Here is an 11025-nt window from a genome sequence, read left to right on the forward strand (position 1 = left end):
GAAATCAAAGAATAATGCCATAAGAACAAAAACTCAAATTGATATTTTTGATTTTCAAGATTCCAATAGAATCACTTTCTAGGATGTCCCATTTCTAGTCTCCTCGTGTTCCAGCCTAGTCTTCTCTTTTGGGCATTTCAGGACGATGTTCGGTCCTAAAGGCTGCACGAGCATCACTTCTTCAGGACACAGAAATAAGTCGTATCTTTTGGTCATCTCTTTCTGGGCGTCCATGAACAACTTTTAGGCATTTGGGAAACGTACTGACCCCCTATTGGAGACGATATCCTTTTCATAGTCCTGTTGGTATTAAGATTAGAGTGGATATCATTTAAAGTTCCAGAAGGCTTCCAGCAATTTTGTTTCGAGGTTACACATTTCCTATGTTCTATGTTTACCCTCTCCTCCGCTAGAAATATCATCATGGTTATATTTCTATTTCGAAAGCTTTTCCGATACTTTTAATTAGCTTTCAATCTCTAACCAAAGGCACCATCCTTGAGAACTCGGCTTTTCGACGGTTCTGAAAACGTTAAATGTATTAAGTGTTGGAATCAGGTCTATTTCCAAACGGAAAATCAAAATTCCTTGCTAATTTTGTCTAATGAAGAACAGCAGAATAGCTTGCCTGTTTCAATTTTTTTAGGCCATTTTTGTTTAACGAACTATCACGTGACTAATTTTGCGCTTTCATGGAATTTGATACTTCATAAACCCAAATACCACCATTGAACAGAACTAATGCAGATAAGGGAGCATTCATGAATTTGCAATAATTTTAGGAGTGTGTAGGAGTGCTGAGAGTTTTAGGAGTGTCAGGAGTTTTAGCAGCACTAGGAGTTTTAATAGTGGCAGGAATTACAAATTTAGCATTTACTAAAGGTTATAGGTTATTCCCTGAGTTTTCCTCTCGCTCAATTTTGAGATCATATATCTTATTTCATTAAAAGTCAAGATTGCTTAACCATAGTGAAATCATTGGGGGCCCAACAATTTTCTTTAATAAAAAACTCTAGAAATTTCCTTTCCTAATTTGTGATTTCACGTCCATATAGTATGGTCGGGTATCAAAATTCTTCTCGCAAAACGAGGAGCAGCTTTTCCATTATTATTTATTTATATTTTGGTCTCATCATTTCAGTATCCATTAAATATTTATTAAGGGCTTGACGAGCTTATATATGAGTTTCGGTTCACTTTCACGAAGTCTACCCGACACTCGTGCCCATCTAAAATTACCCCAAACTTGATTGATTAATTTATTTAATCCGATCCCATTCCGTTTCAAGAGCACCCAATCCTACCTTTACATTCTATACCTTCTACCTTCAAAAAATTCTTCACATCCCTTAATTTCATAATTAATTCATTCACGCACAGAAAATTGTTCCAGACCACCCCACCCCTACTTTTCGCACGACCTTGTGCCTACGTGGGCGATCTCCTAGATCCGCCTCCGTTCCCCGCCCAACCAATGGGCCACGTGCCGCCCATGACGTCACCCGATCCGGATCGATATCCAGAGTCCTGGAAGGTTAGTTCTTGCACGACCGCCGCGGAGGATTTTTATCTGTCTGGACTCGTACAACAAAGACATATCACAGTCGTGTATGTTCAATGTGGATGTCACGCTCTGAGGCAGATGTTGTCCTTAAGATTTAGAACCAGGAATAGCCCCTCACAAAAAACCTCCCTCAGGTGGGGAGACTGCTGTCTTTACAAACAGGTGTTGGGGTTCCTTACATAGGTGCTCTTGGGGAAATCGAGTTTCGGACATCTACGGTTTGGTTTCGGTAAGAAGGGGGTAGTTAATGACATTGGTTGGTCGACAAGCACTTAAATATAGAAGACTTGCTCATAAGTAGTTAGTATTATGCAGTCGCCATCTTGGATATCGACTTGAAATGGAGCTGGAATATTTTATGAATGAGGAAGGTCATTAGCGGTTTGCTTAGCAGGGAATGTTGTATAGAGTGTGTGTAAACCTGAATGAGTCCATCGGCAATAAGTTGAGGACATTTGATACTTGCAACATATTTAGGAGTTTAGTATTTGCACGATTCTTGTTAGTTTTTTATTGATAACTACCAATTGGGACTTCCATCCGAAAATATTAAAATGAAGGAAAGGCTTCCGCCATTTGTTGATTTTTCTAGTTCTTCTTCAGTTATTTGTGGCCCAAACTTGAGTTGCCCTGCACCATTCTCGTCGAAAATCCGGTTTTTCAACTGTTAGAAAATGTAACAACAACTTTGTTTATTCTATTGAGGACCTAAGAGGTGGAACACCTAAACGTCAAGATTAGTCTGTTGGTAAAATTTCTGATTTTTGCAAATGTCCTGCCTCAAATTCAAAACCATTAAGTCTCTTCATGTCAAGGAATATAATTGAAATACTCCTAACCCTCATCAATCTGAATGTTACTATGGGCTAATTTGGGCTGTTCGTTCAACTTGGTATTCATTGAATGGTGCCTAAATTGGTTCTTTAAATGAAACTTAATTCAAATGAGATACGTCGCACTTCATTTCATATTCTTGTTCAAGAGGAAACTCGTCCCTATTCTAGCTTACACCAACTCCACACTAAAAATCTCCGTTGGGAATGAATTTAACAACTTTAGAACGACAAATAAGGAAATATTCAAGAGTAGTAACAACTAAGAAAGATATAGAAAATGTCTATGTTTTTCAAAAATAGACACAGAAAGCTTTTCAACTTAGAAAATATTAAATTACAAACGAAAAACAATTTTCGAAACTTTATTGCAATAAAATGCGATAAAAATTTTATTTTGATTTGGCTGCAACTTCACTGAATTTAATACTACTTCACACAACTCCATTTAAATTATGGGCGTTTAAACGCGACGTTCTAGTTCTTAATCATTCCCTTGGACTGAAATTATTCAAATTTCGTGATAATACGAGATAAGTTCAGTAATGGGCGATCATTAAAAAAATCACGTGGTATATAATGGTCGCAAACGTAGGAGAATTTACAATCCCTTTGATAATTACATCACACAATAAACAAGATTTTCCTATGATATAACGATATTGTTTGATGAAATGTTTTCAAACAGAAAATATTTTGCTGAAATTGCCGTCGAACATTTGTAAAAAGATTCGCTAATTTTCGTTAGTGGCCCTCTGCCGTAAGTTATTTCAAGAAGTTGCTTCGGTGGACATAAATTCTACTTGTTAAATCACCTCATGAAAAGAAATCCAATGAACCTAAGTCTGGAGAGCGCGAGGGCTATCCTATGGGCTATCTCTTTCCAATCCGCTTCTCAGAAGAAGTTTGATCTAAATACTGCCGAACGGTCAGTGTATGGTGAGCTGCCGCCCCGTCTTGCTGGAATACCAAATGGTTTCCTTTGTAATGACCATCGTTTGCAGCCTCATTTTCTATTATGGAATAAAAACTTTTATGAACTTTTTTATGACTTTGTGAACCTTCGGTCTACACATGTAATATGAAAGATTCCTTGAAAATAGGTCACGAAGTTAAGCGACAATAGCACTATTGTTTCTATTTTAAAAGCAAATTGGATTTCGATTAGTTGTTGTTCACCCAAAAACGAATCGATAATAGTGTTTTTTCCGGTGAAAGGGTTGTTTTGTCCTCTACTCTCCAGAGAACAAACCGCTGTATCTCCCGAAAAATTACAACTTTCATGTGCTCTTGGTTGTTGTTTTACGCGATACTTTGAAGTGCGACTATTCAAATTGACGACGAAACATAAGGAAAAAGACATAAAACGCTTATATTTCCATATTTCGCAGTCATTGATTGAAAGCGTAAGGCTCCAGCAAAGAACAAAAATAGTCCTAGATATTGACTAATACGCCACATAGCGGCTACAATGCTCCAAGTACTTCTCCAAAACAAGATTCTTTATTATATTATTTCTTATTTTGTATCTTTCTTAGGCTCTGAACATCCACTCTACCAAAAATCATCATGATCAACATCGCAGGAGTCATATCCATCATCATCTTCTACGTGTTAATTTTGGCCGTAGGTGTGTGGGCTGGCAGGAAAAAGGAAGAAGGAAATGATTCTGAAGAAGAAGTAATGCTCGCTGGCCGCAACATCGGCCTGTTTGTTGGGATATTTACCATGACGGGTAAACATAAATCCCTAACATGAGGCAACAGAATTTCTTATACCTACGTTGTTGCAGCTACATGGGTGGGTGGTGGCTACATCAACGGAACAGCAGAAGCAGTATATACCTCAGGTCTAATTTGGTGCCAAGCCCCATTCGGCTATGCCCTAAGCTTGGTATTCGGAGGAATCTTTTTCGCCAATAAAATGAGACAACAAGGATACATCACCATGTTGGACCCTCTTCAGGACTGCTTTGGGGAACGAATGGGGGGGTTGCTCTTTCTGCCTGCCTTGTGTGGTGAGGTAAGCACCTAGTTAAATCCGAACACGTTCTTGGTACTTAAAACCTGTTAAAAATTAGTTCATGGTTAATTAGCAGGGATCATGTCTGGGAATTCATAATCTCGCCTTGGAAACTCATTTTAATATTCAAAGGTTGCAGGCCCTTGGACGGTATAAATTTATTCTTTTGACCTACATAGAAGTTTCCTAGATATCGATTGTGTAATTCGAATTTTCGGCGTAAAAATTCCTGTATGTTCAAGAGTCCCATCGAAGCTCATGAGGACAAACGTGGAGGGTTAACCTTTCACTTTCTTTTAGTTCAAATGATTTGTAAAATATTTCTGGTATTAATGCTTTGTGGGCACTGAAAGAGTTTCAAGGGTAAGAAAATTACTCCTCTGTGTCAGAATGTCCTCGGAAAGAAATTGTTATTAAATGTCTACGATCTACGATAACTAAAACTAACCGAATGCATCTCAACTGTCCATTCTTATTATAAGTTTAACAGTTATTAGATTCGGAGTTACCATCTCTGAATAGAATTAAGTTTCTCCAGAAACACGAAAATTCCATTTAAAGTCTTCATTTTTCCCTTCAGGTCTTCTGGGCAGCTGGTATTCTAGCAGCCCTCGGAGCCACCCTATCAGTGATCATAGATATGGATCATCGCACCAGTGTCATTTTCAGCGCCTGCATTGCTGTCCTCTATACACTCTTCGGGGGGCTATATGCTGTGGCCTACACCGACGTCATCCAGCTATTCTGCATCTTCATCGGTTTGTGGATGTGCATTCCATTCGCATGGACAAATGAGCATGTTCAACCTCTGTCCACGACCGAACACGACTGGATAGGGAAAATAGAGTCGGGAGATTTGCCTTCTTACATAGACTACGGCCTTCTACTGATTTTCGGAGGCATTCCATGGCAAGTTTACTTTCAGCGGGTACTGTCCAGTAAATCGGCCGACAGAGCGCAATTGCTCAGCTACGTAGCTGCATTTGGGTGTGGCATAATGGCTATACCTCCTGTGATGATTGGCGCTATTGCTAAGGCCACCGGTAAGGCCCTTTTCAAGGCTTATTTGTTCGGTGAATGACACTAGTTTTGTTCGAAAATAGCTTGGAATGAAACAGAGTACAAAGGTCCATTTCCGTTGACCGCCGAAGAAACTGGAATGATTCTACCAATGGTTTTGCAGTATCTAACTCCAGATTTTGTTTCTTTCCTCGGCCTTGGGGCTGTTTCAGCTGCAGTGATGTCTTCAGCAGATTCCAGTGTTTTGTCAGCTAGTTCGATGTTTGCGAGGAACGTCTACAAGTTGATTTTTAGACAGAAAGCTTCGGAGATGGAGATTATTTGGGTCATGAGGGTGTCGATTTTGGTCGTTGGGTTCTTAGCTACTGTGATGGCGCTTACTATTCCTTCGATTTATGGGCTGTGGTACGTCACGGACTGAAGTAACTGTGTTAAATTAATAAAACATTTTAATAAACTTTTTAGGTCTATGTGCTCCGACTTGGTTTACGTGATCCTGTTTCCCCAGCTCCTAATGGTTGTGCACTTTAAAGATTACTGCAACACTTACGGAAGCTTGGCAGCTTATATTATGGCCTTTTTGGTCAGAGTCTCCGGAGGAGAACCTTTGATGCACCTACCAGCGTTAATCCATTTCCCTGGCTACGATGAAGTCAAGGAGGTCCAGAAGTTCCCTTTCAGGACCGTAGCCATGATATTATCTCTGGTCACCTTGGTGGGAGTTTCCTGGGGCACGAAGTACGTTTTTGAAACTGGAAGACTGGCACCGGGTTATGATCTATTTCACTGCGTGGTGAACATCCCTGAGGACATTCAGAGAGTGGGAGAGCCTGCTGAAGAGGGAGAGCAGATGGCGGTAATGACTTCCGGGGCTATGGGTAAAGTATATGGTGCTGCCACTTTGGTGGGCAAGGACGAGAGGAATGGAAGGATTAATCCTGCCCTCGAGGCTGATGATGACATTCCTGCTGCAGAGATCGATAGGTTGCGCAGTTCTGTATCTTCAGCTGGAGGAGGGGGCAAGAATGTTCCAGCCATTCATCCCTTGGACAACTACCAAACTAAACTGTAAGTGACCTAGATACTAAAAGAAGTTCGGCTCACATGTTAATTTACTTCCATATTAAGTTGCATTAAAAAGGTATAGTAGAAGTAAGATGAGTCGGCTTCCCCGACAAGCGCTACTAGTGTCCTTAAAATTTTAGTTTAAAGGCCCTTTACGTGTTAGTGAGTATGAGCTATGTTAGATGAGTGCGCCTTATGTAGTCAGAAACAGTGTTACTCCCGCTGCTCTCAGAGCCGTCAATTTCAGATATTTGTATAACAATCCTCCATGATATTATAATTTGTGATTTTTTTTGCGATTTTGTTGCTTCAACGAACACAACATCGAATTCTTCTGAATCCATGGTGTATTCATCAATTTGAATTGAAATCTGAAAAGAGCTTTAACGACACTTTCGCAACATTCCGAGAGCTTTCAAGAAAAAAGCAAAGATGATATTGGCGACATCCATTTTTGCTTATTTGGTTGATTAAAATATATAAAATAAAGTGGGAAGTGCCATCGATCATTCTTTTTAAACATACGGTAAATGAGCTACGAATTTCAGATCTGTACGTTCGAGATTTGGTATTAATTGATATCAGTTTGTTCAACTTTCGTCTCTCGCGATGCCCCTCCTGGGTGTTATGAGTCTCCCATGGGTACAAGAACTTTTAACTGACTTCCTCGTAATATAATAATGATTCAATTATAAAAGTGTCGCAAAAAGCGTCCAAACTTCTGAACGTTTTATGGCAATTAATTTGTTTTGTGGCCAATTTTTATTTGGAAAGCTTCTAAGGGTTTCGAGTGGAAATCAGCGAGATATACAATTACTATGTCACCGCATTTTTCTGGATGTCTCCGGAAGTGCCTATTCGGAACTTTTCCAATTTTTAAAAATATTCTTAGCTCAAATGTGGAGAAATTTTCGTACATATCCTCCAATTTTGATCAAATTCAAATCTCTTACAAAATATCAGTTTTCTAGGTACTCATATTTACATGTCAATTTGTGGCAGTCAGTTTTTTGTAGTTGGCGAAGGGATCTCAGAAACCGTCAAAGTTACGACACAAGAAAACGATATTCCCAAATGTCCCACACATTCACCTAACGTTCTTAATAGCATAAATTAATCAATCTGCTCTATCTATACTACTAAGAAAAAAGTTTTTACTAAAGGCACCGAACATATATTTACCACAGAACGCTCACTAGACTACACGCCCGAACACTGTCCCTACCTGTTGCCTGGCGCACCCGCTGGAAGAAGTGAAAATATCAACTTTATTCGTTTCAGTAATGAATACGAATGACACATGGATAACTTGTTGACTTACTGTAAGCGTAACTTGAACATGTTTCACTAGTTTGAAAATGACAAAGTTCTCAACTTCATTTTGAATTCAGGAGTTTAGCAGCTGACTTCTTTGGGATCGATCGGCATCGCTTCGATCTGATTGAATCAAAGTGCCGACGCTCGATGAATGTTCTATGATGATTGCTGTAGAGATATGTTCGGTGCTAAGTATAGAACTCTTTAACACACGTATTTACACAATTTCTCTCAATCCCACAATAAAACAGCTAAAGAGATTTAACGAAGTTAAGAATATTTGACATTTCGATACTTTGCATCTCTGATAGTTTCTGAAATCCGTTCACTAATGATGGAAATACTTCCTGTTGATATCAATAATATGTCTCCATTGATTTAAGCTAGTAAATTAGTTACGATCTGAATCCTCAGGGCTGTTTCTTGAAATATATAGAATAGTTATTTATCTATTATTATTATGATATATCTTTATACATATAGTGCTGAATGTGATGCTTAGCGGGGCGTTGATTGCACGAACGACGCAGAGCAATCGAGTAAAGTAAGATATTTTCGCACTTCCTAGATACAGTATTTTTTGTACGAGCGAAAGCGAATTAACTTTATTTTCTATGAATTCAATTAAATATTGGCGTGCGATAAAAGTTTCGCCGTCCGTGTGTCAATGATGACGCCTTGATACCGCCCACAAAGATTTTCGACGCCACTTTGTTTTGCGTGCGGTAAGATTTTTTTCGCACGCTGGTAGGAAAATAGCCTTGGAGACTTGGATTCAACTGGTTTTAATGTGATAAACTATACGGAGATTTAGCGGGAGGATGTTTATCTTGATACGAACAATCCTCAAATGATCTCCTATTAGTAAGGTAAAACAAAATGTCATTAGGTACCTACCAACAATAACATACATATCATATCCCTTATTGGATTTTCTAAATTGACACATTTGAAGAAATTTTTCTGTGTATATGCAGATCATCTAATACATATCCTACAACACATATGAGAATTAATGTTACTATTGTGATTTATAATGAATTTTAAATGTTGTAATGTGTTAATAGAGGTAATTTAGTTAGGTTGCTTGGAAATCGTGTTTCATTTGGAAGCATCCATTTTCTCAAGGGCGACCCATAGTGTTTCGCCCACAACAAGTTTATTACATTCAAAAAAATCCCGGAACAAGTCAATGTTTGATTATATCATCCTTACATTTAATCCTTTTTGGTAGAGTCGAATACTCTGAATTTTTAAATTGAAAGGGTGGATTTATTTTTATTTAAAAGGTATTTTCAACCACTGTTCAAAATTGCTATGATTGTAAAATTTACAATTATAGCTAACATTTACCAAAAAGGAAATTTTTGAGGATATTCTTCTCATTAAATCTAATAAAATAGCATTATAATGGACGAGCACATAATGTAGGCTATTATCTCTGGCGGAGAAATTCTCTCGAGGGGAGGGTGCTCATTATATGCGAGTGAAATAGTCTACTTTGCCTATGGGTAAATATCTGCAATTTAGCTAAAAATTTACCTCAAACAATTTAGTTAGAACAAGACATATTGGTTTACTTTTTAACGCCAAATCCCAATACATAAACCTTTTTCCCTCGTTTCTTGATTTATTATGAGGTTTCCACTGATTTACACATAATCTGAGTAAAATTCTGAAAAAAAAACGTATAACTAAATATCTGATATTTAGTAATTTTACGATTCGAGCCTCAAATTCAAGGCCTACTACACTTAACTTTGAGACCTACTAACTAGACTGGCGGCCGTTATAAACATGAGAACTGATCAAGCCTCCTTCGGAGGAAGACATACACTTGGGTGAACTAGAAGTATTTCATGGTCAATAGATGTGGTTAATGGTAATGGAGCTTGATCGAATAGATGTACATTCGATCTCGTACGATAGAATTTGTTGTACCGTAAGAACTAATAGGCCTGATCACAGGTTACATGTAACATTGGTATATTCCTATAGAGCCGTGGATTGAGGTTTTAAATGCCATTTTCAAATCTAAAATTGGCGTGTTTCAGGATTTTTAATGGTCATGCTCATTAATGGAAACACTGCATCCATTCCATTTATTTGGACCACAAAGTAAAATAGGTATAATGTATACGGGAAGATTTTTATGTGAATTACCGAGAAAGCATCGAATTCGATTGGACAAGGAATTGATCTTGGTAATTTACTCTTAGAGAGGGCTATTAAAACTAACTTTGAACCTGAGGGTGATGGTTACGACCACCGTCACTTCGAGCACGGGATTGGTCAGTCCTCGCTTAAGTTCTGTCTTGGAAGCTGTCCAAATTTACCGGTAAATAGTTGATAACTTAAACTGGTCACGAATATTACTTAAAAATCTCTCCAATACATACTAGTTCATGCCAGTTTCTTTTCATTTAGTTAAATAGCTCATAATGTTATTTAAAGCTGTTGAAGGAGAGTTGTTAGAAGGATTGTTGGAATGATTTAATTCTGGAGACGATTTTTGCCGAAGCAAGAAATTATTGAAAATAATGAATTGAAAAGAGGAGATTGTTGAAAGTCGAAAACTAGCTTCGTTTTATCACTTAATTCACCTGCTTACCTTAAGGCAAATTACTCTAAATCGACTTTACTGACTTGTTTCTAGCGAATATTTGCAATCCTGGTCAATGTTTATTAGAATTTCTTCGTTTCTCTGTTCTCTATCCTATAGATTTTAAGCATTGTTAAGGCACAAAATCAAGTCAAACATATCTACAATACATATCATTATTGTTATTATATTGCTACGTATGATACCCTCGATATTCCAGAGCTATAGTGTTGATATCTTATTATAACTAGAAACGTAATTTAGAACAAAACTGCAATACTATAAAGGTTTAGTATGCTAAAGTAGGCCTACAGTTACCGTTTTTGTAGATATTACAAGACACGACTAGCTCAAGTAATAAGATGCTGGCACTATAGAGCAATACGTGTATAGTCTTAAACAAAAGGACGCTGTTAGGTTCAATAATATCTATTGTATTTACGAAAGTATAGACTGTTAAACCTCCAGATGTAAAACCTTTAGATTTGATGTATAAATAAATATCTATTACTGTATAAAAATGAAACTCTAGATGGACTAGTTCTATTATTGTTGTAAAATGGAAATAAATTAAATTCATAAAAAATTCATAAACTTTCCTT

At 37.7% G+C, this 11025-nt stretch overlaps 1 protein-coding gene across 1 annotated transcript; it reads left to right on the forward strand.

Moving 5' to 3' along the window:
• The first annotated feature begins 1553 nt into the window (after positions 1–1553).
• Positions 1554–10996, forward strand: ChT (choline transporter). The gene is made up of 6 exons (XM_066286207.1): positions 1554–1793; positions 3936–4132; positions 4190–4419; positions 5000–5462; positions 5523–5844; positions 5905–10996. Exons 2-6 carry the CDS (start codon positions 3967–3969, stop codon positions 6509–6511), a joined length of 1788 nt encoding a protein of 595 aa, XP_066142304.1. The 5' UTR covers positions 1554–1793; positions 3936–3966; the 3' UTR covers positions 6512–10996.
• The last annotated feature ends 29 nt before the right edge of the window (positions 10997–11025 follow it).

Source organism: Euwallacea fornicatus, chromosome 9, assembly GCF_040115645.1.
Source record: "Euwallacea fornicatus isolate EFF26 chromosome 9, ASM4011564v1, whole genome shotgun sequence".
NCBI lineage: Eukaryota > Metazoa > Arthropoda > Insecta > Coleoptera > Curculionidae > Euwallacea > Euwallacea fornicatus.